Genomic DNA, 20865 nt, shown 5'->3' with positions numbered 1-20865 from the left:
GAAACCAGTGACATTCCTATTCCTCAATGTGTTGTTGTATGTCTTGAAACACTTTCGAACCAATCCGTGAAGCCTTCCTTACTGATGCGACACCAAAATACTAAGCACCCTGATTTGATTGATAAACCCATTTAATTTTTTAAAAGAAAATCTAATTTTTTAAAGAAATGAACTCAATGTTTGACGAAGTGGTTCAATACTGATACTAACTTGATAAAGGGGTCATACCTTGCTAGTTTAAGAATTGCAAAAGATGAAAAGCCTCACACAATAGGTGAGATGCTTTTACTGCCGGCCGCTGTGGATATGGTTCAAGCCGTGTTAGGAGAAAAGGCAGCCAAAGAAATTAAAAAAATATCATTGTCAAATAACACTGTAAAAAAACGAATTGACGATATGTCTAATAATATTGAAAAACAACTGGCTTCAAAATTCAAAGAATGCCCTTATTTTGCACTTCAAGTTGACGAAAGCACTGAAGTTGCAAACATGGCACAGCTACTTGTTTTCGTGCGATTTGATTATAATGAAGAGGTGATAGAATAGTTTTTTTTCTGCAAACTACTTGAATCAAATACTACAGCGGAACTCATTTTTAAGATAATTGAATATGTGGTCAAAGCAGGCATTCCCTTGTCCAAGTGTATTGGCTTGTGTATCGATGGGGCAAAAGCTATGTCAGGAAAATTGACAGGTCTAGAACACCCATCGAGAAGTATTAGCTGCTAAAAGTATGCAGGAAAATCTTAACTCCGTTCTATCAGATGCTTCACACATCTCCTTGATGTGTGAAGAAATGTTCAAAACTTTACTCCTGCATACAGAAGTGAGGTGGTTATCTCGCGGGAAAATTTTGAACCTTCTCTTTGAACTGAGATCAGGAGTTTTCATGTTTTCAAGTGAAAAAAATCATGACATGAAAAAATTGTTTGCTGATGAAGAATGGATGTCAAGACATTTTTGACAAACTTAACACACTGAACTTGGGACTTCAGGGACCAAACACAACAGCCTTCACAGCCAGTGACAAAATAAACTCTTTCAAGAGAAAGTTGGTTCTGATTTGTTCACAAATACAGGATGAGAATTTATCTGCATTCCCAACTCTATCATCATTTTTTGAAGAAAATGAAATATCCAATGCCAAATGTGGTTGCAGATATCATTGTTCACTTGGAAGGCCTTCAAGAAAAGCTTCAAGAAGTATTTCTCTGAAGATTATTCAAAAGTGGACTGGATCAGAAATCCTTTTTCTGGAATCTCACCAAATGAATTTGAACTGAAAGAAAGTTTTATCGACCTTACAGAAGATAATTCAATGGAAGATTATTTTAAAGAGAAATCTTTAACTAATTTCTGGATCGGATGTAAAACCGAAAACCATTTGCTCTTCCGGCAAGCTCTGCTACTTTTGATTCCATTTGTTTCGAGTTACTTGTGTGAGAGTAGATTTTCTGAACTCCTGTACATGGAAAATAAATATACAAGCAGAATAAGTGTTGAAGAGAACTTAACAGTGAAGATAAGTTCCATTACTCCTAATGTTGATATTTTAATCAAAGGCAATCAACAACAAGTTTCGAAATAAATACTATAAAATTATATTTTAATGGATCAATAAGTTCCCGAGACTAACAATGAAAACAACATTTTTTTTACAAAATTTCTTTTTATTCATCAACATAATCTCCTTTTAGGGTGATACAATGGTTCCAACGCTTTTCCAATTTTTCAATACCATGTTTATAAAAAAATGTATCTTTCGCTTCAAAATAAGTTTCAGTTTCAGCGATGACCTCATCATTTGAGCCAAATCGTTTTCCCTGGAGCATTTTTTTAAGATCAGCAAAGAGCCAGTAGTCACTGGGGGCTAAATCTGGTGAGTATGGGGGGTGGGGAAGCAGATCAAAGCCCAATTCGTTTAATTTTGCCATTGTTTTCATCGACCTGTGGCAAGGTGCATTATCTTGGTGAAAAAGGATTTTTTTTCTCTGCATGTGCGGTCGTTTTTTTGCGATTTCCTCCTTCAAACGTACCAGTAAGTCAATATAATAATCACTGTTGATCGATTTACCTTTTTCGAGGTAGTCAATGAAAATCACGCCATGCGCATCCCAAAAAACTGACGCCATCACTTTGCCAGCTGACTGCTGCGTTTTCGGACGTTTCGAACGGCTTTCGCCAGCTGTGCGCCACTCAGATGACTGCCGCTTTGACTCTGGAGTGTAGTGATGTATCCATGTTTCGTCCATGGTCACGTAACGACGCCAGAAATCTTTTTTGTTGCGAGTAAATAGCGATAAACAGCTTTCTGAATCATCGACTCGTTGCTGTTTTTGTTCCATCGAAAGCAATCGCAGCACCCACTTAGAAAAAACCTTTTTCATGCTCAATTTTTCATGAAGGATAGTAAATACACTTCCATATGATATCTGTGTCATCTCAGCAATCTCACGGAGCTTCACTTTACGATCTTTCATTACAATTTTTGTCACTTCACTCACATTTTCCGGTGTAACAGCTTCCACAGGTCTACCCGAGCGTTCTGCGTCATTTGTGTCGGTACGACCACGTTTAAACTCGGCAAACCACCGACAAATCGTTGCTTTTGATGGACAAGAGTCCGGGTAACATTTTTCAATCCATTCTTTCGCTTGCACGGTGTTTTTACCCATTAAAAAACAATGTTTTATCAGAACACGGAACTCGGTTTTTTCCATTTTTTAAACAAACTACAAAACGACTTTACTCTAACCTCGATAACTCAGCTGTTTCTGGTCCGATCGACTTAAAATTTCGACACGTTTCAAGCAAAGGTTAGTACTCTAGAAAGACGTGGTTACTGGTTTACTAAGAGCGCCATCTCTGGGTTAGTCTCGGGACTTATTGATCCATGTAGTATATGATTTTTGGAAACCCCTGCTCTAGATGGTCGGACGGTAGCCAGTAGGTTCGACGTGGGTGCCTTGCTCACTCAAATCGACCGCCGTGTTGGTTGGTCGCTGGTTCAAGCCCCAGGCTGAACGATCGATTTTCACTTGCTATCGTCCAACCCGTGTTAGGAATCACACGTTAAAAGGTAAGACCTCGTTAGTCCTAGCTCGCACTAGTTTTGACTTTTGAGTGTTGTCGTTCGTAGGGGTGCGACAGCTGGTTAATGAAAAAACATATTTTAAACAGATTTAAACAGATGCTCTGGTTCGCATATGCTTAGAGCCCATTCAGTTAGAGTAGAGATGACTCCTCTCTATCAGTTTTCGGTACACTTTGTTACTCTCTTCGGTTACTTTGTTACTCTCCACATCGTTAGATGAGAACATCTAGAAATTCTATCCGTTGGTCCTGTCTAGTCTTCATGGTAAACTCGATGCTGGGGTGTTGAGCGTTCAAGTGGTCTAGGAAAAGGTTCAGAGCGTCCCCTTCATCTCCAAAGCAGGGAGGTATTATCACACCAGACTACCTGCGTCAACATAAACATGCTTCACGCAATTTACCTAATCTAGGTACAGGTATTAGCATACCAAACAACCTGGGTCAAGCCATTGGAGATAAACTCAGGATGCATAGACCTCTGAAGAAGCTAGCCACTCCCGTCAGCGTAACGTCAGGAAGAAATTACAAAAATCGACGGCCCTCAAACCCGAAAAATAAAGAGATAGAGACATGTACCCTCTTCCGAGAGAACAAGTCCATCCATGTGCTGAATCAGAAGACAGTAGCCTGTAACTAGACCGATCCTTTCAGATATTTAGTATTCATTTGGCAACGCCTGAAATGATGCCAATGATATTGGAAGTGCTTTTTTGACAGTTCACTATCAACTTGGACGTTTCCCGGTGAGACCCAAATGCCTCCAGAATCGCTTGGCTGACTGGAAATATTTATATTGATCTATATATTCGGTTGATTTTCACCTCTCTTCCGTCATACAAACCAATGACGTAGATTTCCAACCCAAATAAGGTTGTATAAAACTCTAGACAGGCTGATACCACTTTCCTTGGTCGGCGACTGTATACATGTGAACTAGACTCTGAAGGTGTTTTTAAACACTTATGGTTTCTTCCATCTGAATGATTCAGTCCTCTCTGCTTGGGATCATGACTGTATGGGACTGATGTAGGTTGTTTCCAGATGCTGTGACTTTTAGTTAGTATCGACTAGTAATCGATACGCTTCACCTAAGCCTGTATGAACAATTATTAATATGCACATTATTGTATTCATACAGCTTTTCTCTCCCAGAAAATGTGAAGAGGAGGTAGGATACACTGACTCACTCAGGGAGGCCCGACTCTATACAATACAGGGATCCGCTGTTAACCTGTTGACCACCAGGCAGTTGCCAATAATCACGAACGAATATAAATCCAACAACGGATGTTTGGGCCTGAAGCTTCAAGTCTGTAAAACCTTTTCCGAATTAACGTTCCAGGATCAAGGATAATACCTACATATTTCACTTCTATTTCAATAAAACAAAAATATTGAAGAACAGTGGAGTTAAGTAATCCAGATTACCTTTTCTGACGAAAAGAACTATTACAGTTTGATGACCTGATGACCATTAAATTGATGGTCCCATCTTAAAGAGTTACTGTATCTATTTCGTTCATGAGCATAGCGTAGAACACGCCAGTTCAATTATTGAAGGTGAAATATCGCGATACTATACAGTTTTGCCAAACATCACGAATTTGCACAGAAACTTAATATGAAGAAACGAAAATGAAAATTTTTAAACATCCTGTTCGTCTGTCATCTGCAAAAAGTATGGTCGACGATAACAGAAAACAAGATATCTAGGATTTGGAGCTTCATCTTATCTCTCAAGCTCACCTCAATGATATTTTTAAATATAAAAACAAAGCATAGTGCACATTAAATCAAATATTTTGTTTAGGTAGAAACATTTTTGATATCATCACATGTATTGATAAAACTTTGGACCAAATAAATTAATCAAAAGTTTCAGTGAGTGATTATAAACCTTACCTAAATCCAAGAAGGTAATACATGTACATAACTTGGGACCATCGTTTCTTTGCTCTGATTTTTGCTTTGTCTTTCAGGTGCGCTATCATCAATGTTTTTCCTGGTAGAGTCCAAACTAATCTACCTCCATAAGGAGTGGGATAAATGACCGGAGGTTTGACGCGAACATTTGTTTCGTGTACTTGGCTCGCTGCGTAATTGACGGATTCTATAAGATTCTCTACATACTGGTTGATATGTGGCTCCGGATCTCCCTCATATCTGATGAAGGCGTCGTCAAAAAAGATGTGAGCTGAAAGATGAATGAATTTTCATAACTCAAAGTTAGCATCGGCGATACAGATGGAAATGTCTTCCAAATATCCCTGAAAAGGGTTTCATGGGTTTTATAAAATGAAATGTCACTTAAAAAAAACTGAAAACCTCAAAACTGAATTTTTTTCATACCCTTTTTTTACCGCTCTTCTCTCAGGATAATCCTCCTTTTCACTGTTGTGTTTTCTAGTTTCTTCTTAATAGATCATCATGGTGTTATAAATATGTATTTTGTAAAATACTGTAATTCCGTTCCATCAATTAGATCAATTCACTCATATATCTGCTTCAAAAAATTCGTTCCAAAAAGAAAACAAAACGTTTTTCGTAACAAGTCATGTTTGCAAAAAAATAATGAATTCCAAAAAAAGGTGTAAGTTTTTAGTATAAAATCCAGGATATCCTTCGAGGTGGAGCTATCACTGACAACCTCGTAATGTTGTCAAAAATGTTTTTTTACGAAGGCGTAGAAGAGCCACAAATGATTCTGGAATAAAAATTTTCAAATTGCGACACTGACGTTGGAATTTGATAAAACTATTGAATCCTTCATTCTTATTAGTGAACAACTTTTTCATGAACAAGTGGCTGTCATAGCCGCTGAAATTATGGAAAATTATTGAAACGAAATTCGCTAACTTATGATTCAAATTGCATCAAGATGCAGTTTAATATATTTTCTCTCTCGTCAGGTGACAATGATTTTTTATTCTGATACCAATCAACTAGAATGGTTTTCAACGATTACCGAAATTATCAGCGATTAAAAATCCATTATCTTCCGAGTCTGTTGAGGGCTTCATTGGTAGATGGGATTTAAATATTTATAATAGATAGCGCTCAGGTGAGACTTCAGCCTGGTTACATATACTTTGGCAGCATCTTCCCCACGATAAAGAACGAATTTGAAAGTTAAATCATCGAAAAAACAACCAATTCGGTGTGATAATGTATAACGCTCATGAATGAATGAGTAATAATATATTTGAATGAGTTTTATAACTTCCTTAAATTCTCTACAGGAATTGTTTTGTGCTTTTTTGTTACGATGTGTGAATTCTGAATGTGAGAATTAATGATGTGAGAATAGTTGCACAATTCCTGAAGTAAACTCGTTGGGGCAGAATCTACTCTGGGTCTTTTTGCGGTGGGTTCTGGATCGTCATGCGGCCTGTGGGACTGCAGTTGATGGCGACGCATATTATCATTTCCCGCAACTATCACAGTGAAACATTTTTGTAGGAATATTCACTACATGCGATATTAAACTGACTCCCTGTGAGTGAGTGACCCCTCTTTTATACGGTTTTCCAGAAGGTGAGAAGGAAAAGAGATTGTGTATGCGCCCTCTAACTCTCTTCAGCATAGGAATGTGATATTGCAGAAGTCAAACTCAAAGTCAAACAAAAAAGGCACTTCAAAAGCCTCTTGGTCGATGCAGTTGAAGGTCGTTCAATGTATAATCCCCAATTTTCAAAGTTCATTGGGGGTTTAAGTCACTTTGTGAAAAATATGACTCTAAAAGCGATCTTGTTCATACAGTTAAACTCCGTTCAAGGTCGAATCCTCAAAATTTTAAGATAGCTGCGTGACTGACTCAAGTTCATGCGAGATCAAATTCTTTCTCGAAAATAATGTGCGCAAATCAATCTCGTTCGAAGTCGAACACTACCTCAAAGTCAGCTTGTCTGCGTCGTGTCATGTAGGTCGAGGCCATCCAAGGTCAAAGTCAAATTACTCCTTTAAAGTCAGATTGACTACGTCGTGTGACGTAGGTAAAGGTCGTTTCAAGGTTAAATTGGGAGAGGGTGGGGGATCGGCTTAAACCAACTACTCTCAGTTCTAATCTGACTGGAATATTTAAACAGAAGCATTTTATCAGGAGTAAATAATACTGGAACCGGTATATTTTCAGGAGAGATGAGTTTTTGGGAAAGAACAACTGTTTGGACTACAAACTGAATATGAGGAAAAGTGATTTTCGTACAATTCAATGTTCATGTGAAAGTAGTTGTTTCGAAAGTATTTTATCTTTCATGTAATTCAATGTGCATATGAAAGTAGTTGTTTCGAATGGACATGTATCTGAAAGTTACTTCTATGCATCATTGGCACATCTTTGTAGAAAGTTCATTGTGAAATTGCTTTCATCCTTTCTCTGGAAGTTTCCCAAATTATTTATATTTATTTATTGATTTATTCCATACACTATTCTATAGGATGAACCCAATAACAGAATAGGGAGTAACAGTGGCCTTTACAAATATGTACTTACATAATATAATTTGTGTATCTATATAAAAAAAAATTAAAAACAGAACTGCCAGTTAGCTAAGAAATGTCTTTTGATTTGTATAATCTGGCAGTTGAATATATCTAGGACATGACTAAAAGAATTAAAGGTATCACACATTGTATAAATTGGAGATTTTTTAAATTAATTTGTACGCGGATTGTTGAGATAAAATGTGCCACTATTCCTAGATGACCGTCTAGGAACCCAAAAATTCAACACATGTAACACTTGAGAGCAGGTGATGATATTGTTTATGACCTTGAATAAAATAAGAAATGAATAATATTTACGCCTTACCTTGAGACAACAAAAATGGTGAGTCACAAGCAATTCATAATAGGGTATTCCTACAGTAGGCTATTCAATTTCAAAAGACATATATTTCAGTAAGCGCCTCTGTAGGGCTTCTAGTTGATTTATATGAACCTGATAGCAGGGACTCCACAAGACAGATGCATATTCCAGTCTAGATCGAACAAAAGTGAAATAACTAACTAAGAATCCATACATGCGATAAGCTGCTGCTAGAGTAGTGTCAATACGTTTATTAAAAGAGAGAGATGAATCAAAATTAACACCTAGATCAGTGAGTGTGTCAGGACGCTCCAGAACTTGACTGTTTATGACGTAGTTGTGTAAATTCAAGATCGTTTTCAGTGAGTAAGATATTACACTACATTTGGATATGTTGGGAGATAGATTTTTTTTTCTGACACCATGTAGCAATGCGACTTAAATTCAGGGCGAGACGTTCGCAATCATTACAACATGTTATATTGTGATAGAGTTTCAAGTCATATGCGTATAAAAGGAAATTGACACAATCTCAGCTCCGGTGTCATTAATGAACATATTGAACAGTGGGGGTCCTAGATTTGATCCTTGTGGTACACCAGAATTGGCTATTTATTCGATAGACTTGAGACCATTGAGTTGGACGTACTGCTTACGGTTGTTAAAATACGATTTGAAGAGGGTAATTAATTCATTGGATGACACAAAAGTCGAAAGCTTGTTGAGCAGGATACTATGGTCGTCTGTCGAACGCTTTAGAATAATCAGTGCAGAAGACATCAGTCTGAGACTAACAATCAATACCCTCTGCAATACATTGCGTGATTGTTACAAGATTGGTGGTGTCTAAACGTCCTTTCATGAAACCGTGTTGATTGGGGCTAATAATGTTGCTGACATGACAATAAATTGTCTTATCAAGAAGCATCTCAAACACTTTACAAAAGTTGCATATGATAGAGATTGGTCTGTGATTTTTTATCTCACTTTTATCTCCTTTTTTGAAAGTTGAGCAGACTTTCGTCATTTTCCATATTGATGGTACAGTTGATGTTTTCATGCATATATTAATTAGAGTTGTTAGTGGTTCAACCAGAGCTGAGACACAATCTTTTATGATGAATGCTAGAATATGATCAGGTCCCGCAGTAAATTTAGGCTTTTTTCAAGGGTATGATAAACATCTTCAATACTAAAGCTTGTGATTACTACGCTGGGAATATCACTACTGTTGTTCGCATGGTCACTAGATGTTGACACTATATAAGAACCGCTGAAGAAATCTGCAAAACCATCAAGAGTACCTATCTGATGGAGAAGTAGAAAGCTTTGCCAAAAATAATACTTACTCTCAATTTGATAATAGTTGGGTTTATTGAAATGTAAACGATTTTTCCCGATTTTATAGGCACATTGATCTTCATCCAGCCTGAAAATTGATTTCAGAAATATAATCATTTCTTCTTTAGTCTCATGCCACATCGTTCCACATGCGTAGATGCGAGTAGCCTTGTCTTCAAATTCGTATGCCGAGTCGTCTGAAAAAAAATTATCGAAAATAAGTTCATAAAATGATTGAATGGAATAGTAATATTATATATATATATATATATATATATATATATATATATATATATATATATATATATATAAAACAGAATAATTAGTGACTGGATTAACTATAAATCGGTTTAATTCGTGAGGTTGCAGTCAATAGCTGTGCTGTTACAAAGAAAACTCTTTGTTATATGTCAAGCTTTGGGTATATTTCACACCTTCGTCAGGACAACTACAATAATAAGATTATATATCTCATAAAAAATATATAAATATGGAGAACTTACTAACGTGAGAATAAAATATAAAATGGTTCAAAAACAGATAGAAAAACATTAATAAATGACAGTTGATAAAAATTTTGGTTGACAATGTCAAGTGGGAAAATTCTGAATGATACTCGAATTACTAGATCTTTTATTTTCTTTATCATATTTCAGTAGGTACGTGTAAATTTCGCTAAGACTATCAATATCAGTTCGTTTATTCATTGAATGTTCTTCGTTATTTATATGTATCATTTCCAAAAATATTCTTTTAGTTGTATTGGTTTCTCTATCTGAAATATTTGGATTTTCTAAATTCATTTCATGATCCTCCGAATTAACATGTTCTGTTAATGCACAGGAATTAACATTTCGTCTACAGTCGCTCTTATGGGAAGTGATACTACTACTTAGAGGTCTAGATGTTTGTCCTATATATGTTTTGGAGCAATCCATACAAGAAATTTGTATACTTAATTGGATTTTTGTTTATTTGAAATTGGAGCTTTTAGTTCACTGTATAATTTAGATATAGAAGTGACATTTGTTTCAGATATTTTGAGGTTATTATTTCGGAATACATTGATTAATTTTGGTGTCAATTCTTCAATATATGGGAGTGATTTATATATGAATGAAGGTATAACGTTGTTATGTTCAACTTCTTCATATTATTTTGAAAGTTTGTCCTTTCACAAAATTATGTTTACTAAAGATTTAGGATAAGAATTTTGAATCAGAATTTTACTATATATATATATATATATATATATATATATATATATATATATATATATATATATATATATATATATATATATATACAGTGTCGCCGATAAAGTCCGCATCAAATGGGAAACTTTTTTATTTATCGTTTTATGTGAAATTTGATTTTGGCAGTAGATTTTGCTTAAGAAATGATGTCAAATGGCGTCTACAAAATAGGTCACGTGATTTCCTTAACCTGTCAAAATTGACATTTAAATAGAAACATCGAAAAATGACATTATTCTTCAAAATATATAAAAATAACAAAGGATAAAAACATTTTCTTTTGTAATTTTATACCCACACACCAAGTTTCAAACCCATAATGAGTATTTTATATTTTCACTATTTTTCCGCATTCCTGCTTTTTTTACTTATCAAAATTTAAGCACACCTGTACTAAATCATTTATTTTGACTAAACTCGTCACCGAATTTTTTTTTGTAATATAATAATATTTGAAGAGCCTCTTTGATGTTGAAAACAAATTTTGAAAAATAAAAGTTGTCAAACTTGATGCAAAGTTCATCTAGTTTCAACGGGGCTTTCAAAACTATACAGTACTTGAGTTTTTTAATGAACAAATGGCCTCACAAAATGAATTAGAACAATTTCACATATAACGATAAATAAAAAAGTTTCCCATTTGATGCGGACTTTATCGGTGACACTGTATATATATATATATATATATATATATATATATATATATATATATATATATATATATATATATATATATATATATATATATATATATGAAACATTGCAACAACATTCCATCCCTCTACTGTGTGATAATCTGTTTTTAGGATGGTTCAACAAACGAGTAGTTGAAGTTTATTCAACAGTTTCATGTAATTTAAAAAAATTATTATACTTGATAACTCGAAATCAGGAGATTTGTTTTGGAGTATTCTAGTAGTAGCCTCAACATTTTTCATGTCCAAAAGTGGAGAAATGGAAAAACAATTGTAGACGTTACAGTAGTATTAGCGACATAACTGAAGAATAAATCCTCAGTGAATTTTACGTTTTGTTCTATGAAGAGGCAAAAGTTTCCTCAGAGAGTAACACTGGAACTAACTTAGAGAAAATATATAACAAGTATTTACCCGCTAAGTCATGACTGTCCTCTTGAACTATTTTAACTTCTGGTACTTGTCTTCGCCGGTTCAATGCAATTGATTGGTCTATGAGGAATGCATCATACATGGGTCTCAAAAATAATATTTCAGTAGAAGTCAACTTGTCGTTATAGTTGGTCCAGATGTGGACTGTTATCCAAGTTTGGGACAGTAACCACAACAGCCAAATCCAAGGATGCTCATTAGTAACGAAGTTAATCAGGTTTCTCAAAGCAGGAACGTTGAAGAACAAATATGGTGGAATAACATCGGCGTAGGCGCATTCGTCCTTATTGTAGTCGCCACAAACCACTACGAGAACTGTTAGGAGAACAGGTACTGCAAGGTTGATTGGAAGAGCAACACCAGAAGTCTGGATTAGAATTTTACATGCAAATTTTCCGAACGCATAACATAAGTAGGTAGTGAGACAGTTGATCATCCATACCACCAGAGGAACCCATATCGAGGTTTCTTTCACTATACCATAACCAGTGGCTACAGCATCCATGTAGTCGATACCAGAAGAGCCAACAATTGGTTCAATCTGAAATGGTAAGTAATGAGCATAAAGTCCTGCAATTATTAAAACTAGTTAACAATAATATGTAATTTCCTATGCAACATTGTAATAAGTGAAGACCTTCGGAGACGAGAGAAATGAGAACTTTTTTTTCTGTTAAAGCTTTCGAGATATCATTGGCTCTTCTGCAGGAACTGAGAGGTATGGTTATGAATATGGAGCCACCATGTCCGGCGAGTCTTAGCCTACACCTGCCGATATAAAGGAGATGTCTCCCAGTGACCTGTCCACCTTCCTGGAATGGACAGGACGGACGATGACCTAGGAGGACAATCATTCTTATGATTGTAAATAAGTACTTTTAAAATTATTTTCTTACACCCACTGTATAATAATTTTTGGGAGGGGTGGAAGATAGCCATTGGCTAACTCTTTTTCTTTCATGTATAAATGTATTTTTATGCATGATAAATTTTATAATAATTATTATTATATGTATTTTAATTCTTTATCCAACAATTTTTCATTGTTGGAAATCGAATTAGCTGTTCCCGAGTAATTAGCAATTTTATATCCCTTTTAAGAATCTGCAAACGTAGTTTGTGTGCACTTTTTTTTACTATGTTATAAAATATTCCTGGAGTAATATTGTTGCAAGCACCTCATTTTGTATCCATGATTTCTGGAATGGATTGCGGTTGTGTAATGTACACCTCAGATGTTACGTATTTCCTCAAAAATATCCAGAGGCGTCATATCGGGTGATCTAATGGGCTTTTCCAAAGAATTACGTTTGCCTGTTTTCAACTTATGATAGGTTTCAGCAATATAGTATATCTCTTCATTACGACGAGCTGGTTTTAAAATTATCCAAACCAGTGCTGAATTACCTGATATAACACCTTTAAATTTTGGAAGATATCACGAGTTTGTTCCATTTTTAAGTCTGGAGATCCATCTGATATTCGGAATTATCGTCCTATCTCAATCCTATTGAACTTTGCAGAACTTCTCGAAATTGTCATCTACAATCGCGTACATTCCTCAGTTCGTAATATCATATCTCCGCAACAACATGGATTTTAGTCCAAGAGCTAGTGAACCGACTAACAGTCTTCCTGTAAGGCTAGAAATTTGTACAGTGATGAGTCATAGTACGCCAAGGCCAATACCCATGACTTGGCAGGCATCTGCCCTGCACGTCATCAGCCCTTTCATTTTTTTAAATGTCAAATAAATAAGATAAGAAAACTTACTTCTGTAAGTTTCAAAATTTAATATCATTCGGTTTATTTCTTGATAATTGTCGAAAAAAATTGACAGGCGATTACAGTAAGTAAAAGTACCTACCAGGTGAATCCAAAGGTTTAGGAGGTAAAATAAACTTTCTTCTGTAAATTAAAAGTATGTGTTTAAGTGAGTCTTTTGAAATAAATGTGTACAATGACAGGCGGTTCTGAACAGCATAAGACAGGCGAGGGAAAAAGAATTGTTTGTCAGTTTTCACTGACAGTTTTCCTTACCTCTGAGTTAATTTTCAATTGATCAGTTTGTTGAATAAAATGATTTGAAATCCCTGAGAGACCTAATAAAAAAGAAGAATTAAAAAAGAGAATAGCTGAAAAATAACAATTATAATAAGCAAAAAAACCTGAAATTAAATAACAGTGAGATAAAATGCAAGTAAAAAAATAGAACAATTCAACAAAAAATAAAAATAAAAAATTGGGAGATTCCAAGCCAAGTTACTTCACAACGTTTCGATTGTTAGTATCTACAATCGTCTTCGGGTGATGACTGGACTAATTCCTCCGAGAGGTGACTATTTATGGGTCATTCAATGACCTTCACTTATCTCAGCTTTCCTTTTTCCGCTTCACCAGTTTAGTCAGAGAGATCTGACTATTTATAGGTCATTCGAGTGATTTCACCTACCTCCTATTCCTCCTGTTTTAGCGGAAAATATTCGTTTGGTGGGAGTTGGTTGTGTTCCGCTTGATTAGAGGTTTCCATATGTTATGTATCTCTACGCTAGCTTGGCTGAATACATTGTTGGACAACATGTATGCGACTTCTTTGAATTTTCTCCTAAAACAGTGTTCCTTCTTGTGGATGATTTCAGCTTGAGCCCACTTGATGTTATGTTGATGAGTCCAAACATGCTCTGCTATTCCTGATTTCTCCTTGTTGTGTGGGTTTCTTGTGCTCGGCAAAGCAAACTTTCAATGGCCTCTTAGTTTCACCTATACAGGGCTTTTCATGATGAGCGGTAATTAGCCGTTTCTGACAAACTATTTAACGGATTAACCTGAAAATTTCACAGTATGCATAAATCAATATGACCTACACGCCTAAAATATTTCAGATGAAGCGGCGTTGTCGCTTCCACTATAAACTAGCGGCTTCTTTGATTTTTCAAATGGAACACTTTGTCAACAAATTCATATACTATTTCCCTATACCTATCTATTACCGTTTAGAAGATATAAATTAATTTCGATATTTTTTTTACCAAACATGAACTTTTATAAATGCTGATAATCTTGAACTCTCTTGCACTAAAACGATCAAATTTGAAATGGAGTGGAGTGATACTATGAGGATCTTCACTCCGAGTCATATTTTCATTTGCCTCATACAGGGTCTTCAAAAAATGCAGATACTTTGATCTCATGAAAAAATGAGTGGAACTGATTTTTTTCAAATAGAACACCTTGTATATTTCAACATTTTTGAGCTCTACATCCAATTTTAGATTAACTTTGTTCAGATAATAATAAACCCATAAATTAATGAGTTAATTCAATCGTCAGTGTATTTCAGAATATGTTCAAACACATCTCCACCTCTACTTAAACAAAGATGTAATCTCTTCAAAAGATTGTCATGTGTAGCGCTTCTGATCAAGTCTGGAGTCAAACTATTGAAAGCAGTTGTTACTCTCTATTTCATATCTTCCATTGTTGTTATTGGAGTAGAGAAAACCATATTTTTAATGAAACCCCACACGAAATAATCTAATGGATTGCCATCTGGTGTTCTAAGAGGCCAACGAAAAGGTCCATTATCACCAATCCATCTGTCTTCGAAGATTTCGGTTAAAGCTTCGCCGACTGAATGAGAATTATAGGGTGGAGCACCATCCATATGATACCATACACGTTCTCTTCCTGATCTATTATTTAAAATCATTTGAATTCTATTCCTCAGTAAATCTTCATATTTTGATGCATTCAAATTATCATCATAAAACTCGATATAAAAAATTGACTCATTCTTTATGGCACAAAATACATTGAATTGCCATCTTTCTTGAAAACCCCTTTGGCGGACAACATGGGGATTTTCTGGCGCCCAATAATGACTGTTGTGTCTATTGAAAACTCCATTTTCTGTAAACTTGGCCTCATCTGTCCATATGATATTGTCAAGGAAATGTTCATCGTCTTGAGACTTGACAAGTGACCATTCAAAGAATTCCACTCTACGAGGTAAATCAGTCTCTTTCAAATGTTGGACACAGTAGAACTTATAAGAAATACCATTTATGCTTATTAAGAATTCGACAAATTGTCACGTAGGGTATACCTATCTCCCTTTCAGCCTCGTGCAGAGAAGCATTTGGAAATGCATGAAAGTATCCCAAAACTGTTATACCATTGTCATCATCATCCACTTCGGTTTTCTTACGAATGATTTTTGGACGGAAGGTTCCATTCAACCTACAGTTTTTTAGTAGTCGATTTATCACATTATTATTCGGCTTCGGAAGTTGTGGATATCTTTCATGAAATACTCGGCATGTTCTACTTGCAATTCTATTGCACTCACTCACCATAAATTATTAATAAATTCAAGAAATCTTCATTACCGAGACCTAATCTTGACATTATTCTATTATAATTGGTAGCTATCATAATCAATCAAAACCACCAACGAAAGTATGACGTTGAATAATTGGTTTATTTATTTTTCCAAAGCACACTATTGAAAAATATTAATGTGTACGTTAGAGACCTCAATGTATACAAATTGTAACTTTTTCTAAGGTAGGTACATACCAATTTCGAATTGACTGATCTGAGACAGTTACAAAACTGGATCAAAAAGAAATATTACTAAGTAAAAAAAAAAAGTTGAATATCCAAAATAAGTGATGAATTCAAAAAAACGAGCAAGAAAACCACGTCAGTTTCCGTTTGAAACAGTTCATCTCGAAAACGGTTCAAAATAGAAATAGTATTATCTGAACAAAGTTAATCTAAAATTGGATGTAGAGCTCAAAAATGTTGAAATATACAAGGTGTTCCATTTGAAAAAATTGAGTTCCACTCATTTTTTCATGAGATCAAAGTATCTGCATTTTTTGAAGACCCTGTATGAGGCAAATGAAAATATGACTCGGAGTGAAGATCCTCATAGTATCACTCCACTACATTTCAAATTTGATCGTTTTAGTGCAAGAGAGTTCAAGATTATCAGCATTTATAAAAGTTCATGTTTGGTAAAAAAAATATCGAAATTAATTTATATCTTCTAAACGGTAATAGATAGGTATAGGGAAATAGTATATGAATTTGTTGACAAAGTGTTCCATTTGAAAAATCAAAGAAGCCGCTAGTTTATAGTAGAAGCGACAACGCCGCTTCATCTGAAATATTTTAGGCGTGTAGGTCATATTGATTTATGCATACTGTGAAATTTTCAGGTTGATCCGTTGAATAGTTTGCCAGAAACGGCTAATTAACGCTCATCATGAAAAGCCCTGTATAGGATTTTCCACACTCACAGGGTATCTGGTAAATGCAATTCTTGGAATCGCAGGTCGCGTTTGGTGGCCTGATTTTCGTGAGGCTGCTACGGATAGTGTTTCCGGATCTGAAGCTGGTTCTGATGTTGTACTTGGACCCAATTCTTCTTATCCTTTCTGATAATCCTCTGATGTAGGGAAGTGCAAGCACTGGTTGTGACGGCTTCTCTTCCTTGCGAGGCTCCTGCTGTCTTTTAGCCAAAGTCTGTTCCACCATCGCTTTGGAGTAGCCATTCCGTTAAAGATCATTTTTGATGATGTCTAGTTCCTTCTCGAGATCTTCTTTATTATTACAGAGCCCGAAAACACGGTCTAATAGAGTCCTGATGATTCCTCTTTTAGTCGATTGATTCGTGATTCAGATACTGTCCCGTGTCAATGAATTTTTGGTATACAGATGTTTCTCACTTAGTATCGGTCCTCTTCACCAATACGTTTAAGAATGACAATTCGTTGTGGATTTCCTTCTCCATTGTGAAACTAATGGAAGGTATTACGCTGTTGATGTGTTTCAGGAAGGCGTCTAGTTCAGTATTCCCATGGTTCCATATTATGAAAGTGTCGTCAACGGATCTCAACCAGACACGAAGTTTCTTGTGGGCTTCTTCAATAGCCAGAGTTTCAAACCACTCCATACATATGTTGCCAATGACTGGTGATCCCATTGGCAGTCTCTCATCTTGTGTAAAGAATTCATTCTTCAGTTGGAAATAACAGTTTCGTACACATCATCCTAGTGATTCCATTATATATGTAAATTTGTTCTATCTTCCAGGTCCCCGTCTTCGTACCTATAGCTTCCTCTGTATGATTTGAAGTGCTTCTTCGACCGGAAAGTTGGTCTAAAGGCTTTCCACATCAAAACTAATTAGTTGATCTTGCTGTGTGACTTCGATTAGTTCGACAAAATGCCTTGAATTCTTCAGAAAAGATGATGTTTTTCCTTGTAATGGTTGTATTACGGGGAGTTTTTTCGCTTAATATAATTTCTATTTTCAGCTTTTCTCTTTTTCAATTCTTCTACTTTATTAGGTCTTCCAGAGATTTCAAGTCATTTTATATAATATCAGACAATGGAAGTTCGATCTAATGAAACTCATCACAATTGACCAGATTTCTTTAGATTCGTAATTAATAATAATAATACTGAGATTCCTCATCAATTCACTCTTGAATGGAGCTTTTGGAGTCTTACCTCAGATACATTCAAGTAGTGTGTGCTGAATATATCGTTGAAGTCATTGAACAGAAGATCAACACCTCCTTGTCTGGACCATAATATAAACAAAGCGGCGCAGAAAAAAATGAGGCATTTCATTGGCGCTATTATGCAATACGAGAAGTAGGTGGAATTTTGGAATTCCTTTTTGTTCTTTCCCAAATTGTTCAGAAAATCGATTTCAGAGTTGTCTGAAATGAAATTCTCCCACCATCCAATAGATATTAGAATGAGGGATACTGGTATGAGAATGTAAAGACTCGTTTTGTTTTCCACAGAAGGCCATACAACAAAGGCAGTTGCTTGGGATAGTATGGCTACAATATCTAAAATCCATTTGAAGGTAGTCTCCATTTTACGATTTTTTAAGCTGGAGTATCTGGATAACATTGCTGAAAAAAAAAAGAATCTTCAGACATAATTGAAGGTGATGCAAGTAATGCTTGAGCAATAGAGATATTCTCTATCTCTTCAAGTGGAAAAGAGAGATGTCAAAAAATAGTTTCATCACATTTACATATAATTCCCTACATTTGGCTGAATATAAAAATATTGTAAAAAAATCAGATGAAATCGATTCCCATTAAAAAAAAGTCTTTCCTGGCATAGAGAAAGCATAGAAAAATAACATGAACCATACTGCAAATGTATTTTTGTATTTTCTTCTCATGATATTTCCAAATGTATGTGTAGAGCAGCGTTTTCCAAACTTTTTTTGCCTGGGGACCCACCTTCATTGTTGAATTTTTTCGCGACCCACATATTGAATAATATAAAGTATAATAATAATAATTATTTTTTTAACCGTTGTTTGCGCTGGTCGGACCCTATTCCCCAAAGCCCCGATATATTCAGTATTATCAACCAACTACCCACATCGTGTGGTGAGTGATCATTGGGTCCGAGAATCATGTGCCATGAGCAAGCGCAGTGAGCCAAAAATGACAGCCTTCTCCATCTGTCCGGCTAAGATTTCTGCCTCGGTGCGGTAAGCCGGTATGATTTTAAGATTCGAGAGGGCATTTTTCCACCAAGGACTCCAATAATCAGAACAACCATCTTGATAGAGTGGTCTGGATATAATCTGCGGAGTTCCAAGTGAAAATCTCGAAATTTAACCTGTTTTTTTCTCCAGGAGCTGCAAACTCCACGACAAATATCATCTTGCTCTGGTGATCGAGAGGGACTATATCACCTTATTAACTTGTATGAGTTTGAGGGTGGGGAACGAATAATTCAAATAAATTCGGCACTTCTCGTTCCCCACAACGGAGCGTAGGGCAACACCGGTGTCTCGTCAATAACGTGAGGGTGCTGTAGATGGAAATATACCACTCTTAGGACCGCGTTATGTCGATGGATATAGGCCGAGACCGCATATGCTGGACATGCTGAAAGCAAGTGCATTAGGGTCTCGGGCGCCTCGCGGCAGGCCCTGAACCTTGTGTCAGGAACCTCTATACCCATCACGTGACTGCGGTAGACTAAGGTGTTGAAGACACCATCCTGGCAAGCCATGATGAATCCCTCAGTTTCCGACTTCAGCCCACTCGACCTAAGGAAAGCGAAAGTCAGCTACTTTGATAAGCCAAGTCTCCAATGTTATTGAAGAAGACCCAATGCATTGGTTTATCCTTTTGTTCCCGCAGAAGTGAGGTGATCTCTTCGGCTTTTTCATGAGCTTTTTGCTGAACGGCTTCCAACTCGGTGACAGAGTTGTGGTCACCTCGTTCAGTGTCGAAAACTAAACCGAGTTTATCAGCTGCTCGGGCAGCTGCCCTGAAGAGAAATATTCCAATTCCTACTCTCTCATGGTCACGGGCCATGCAGAGAAGGGGATCCGAACTCCTGACGACTTTACAGGCGATATTCCGTAACATTCTGTTAAATTATCTAAGAACAATTCGTTCAGACCAGTCTCATCTCCCTACACAGTAGGTTAATGGACTGACACCTATCAGAAAACAACTACTCTCCTGGCTAATACCACGAAGGGCGTTGGATTATATCCGACAGGTGTTACTGCAGGATTCTTCACAGAAGTTATTCTTGCATATGCTGTTGGCGATACAACATTCTGTTATGTAGACACTCCAAACTCAAAAGTCCACAGCCTCCCTGTTGTCGGAGGAAGTACAACCGTGGAACGGATGATTTGGGACCAATATTTTTATTATTATTATCGTGAAAATTCACTATTGAGGAATACACATCCAAAAGAAAATGATAAAGATGATATAATTGAAGAAAAAGTGCAGTACGAAAATAAACTTTTAATTCAGAGTTTCAAAACTGAACAAATACAAAAAATGAGAGCTATATGTAATTAATGTGACTTGTGGAGCTGGTGCTTACAATTTACAAGAGGTTCTATATCTGGGTTGAAAGTTGAAAGCTTTAAACGCAATTCACTTTCCTCACAAAGCGTATTTCTATATTTATTTTTCGAATATACCAGAGTGGAGAATGCCCTCTCACACAAATATGTGGATGTCAGTTGAACAGATGCCATTCAAGGTGAGTAGCTGCAGAGTTGTGGAATTGGCCGCGGTGGTAGTGCGTCCGACTCACGATCAGAAGGTCGTGTGATCCATTCCCGCCTCGACCACCAGATATTTTTCTCGAGAGAATTTATCTGGTTGAAGCTGGAATGATTCTGCAACCGTGTTAGTAATCACACGTTAAAAGTTAAGAC

The 20865-nt window shown here is 36.1% G+C and overlaps 1 protein-coding gene across 2 annotated transcripts in view; it reads right to left on the bottom strand.

Moving 5' to 3' along the window:
- The window catches only part of Chs2 (chitin synthase 2), a 110538-nt gene that overhangs the window by 69789 nt on the left and 19884 nt on the right, over nucleotides 1-20865 (bottom strand). For both annotated transcript variants that reach the window (XM_074180230.1, XM_074180229.1), the window contains exons 5-8: nucleotides 18147-18562; nucleotides 11607-12165; nucleotides 9250-9438; nucleotides 4996-5287 (exon numbers count right to left, since the gene is read on the bottom strand). In XM_074180230.1, coding sequence (XP_074036331.1) covers nucleotides 4996-5287; nucleotides 9250-9438; nucleotides 11607-12165; nucleotides 18147-18562 — 1456 coding nt within the window. The remainder of the gene's footprint in view (nucleotides 1-4995; nucleotides 5288-9249; nucleotides 9439-11606; nucleotides 12166-18146; nucleotides 18563-20865) is intronic.

The sequence above is a fragment of the Leptinotarsa decemlineata genome, unplaced genomic scaffold (genome assembly GCF_025532065.1).
Source record: "Leptinotarsa decemlineata unplaced genomic scaffold, Ldec_3_MD MMD2_tig00026294_RagTag_RagTag, whole genome shotgun sequence".
NCBI lineage: Eukaryota > Metazoa > Arthropoda > Insecta > Coleoptera > Chrysomelidae > Leptinotarsa > Leptinotarsa decemlineata.
This window is presented reverse-complemented; position numbering and strand designations above follow the sequence as displayed.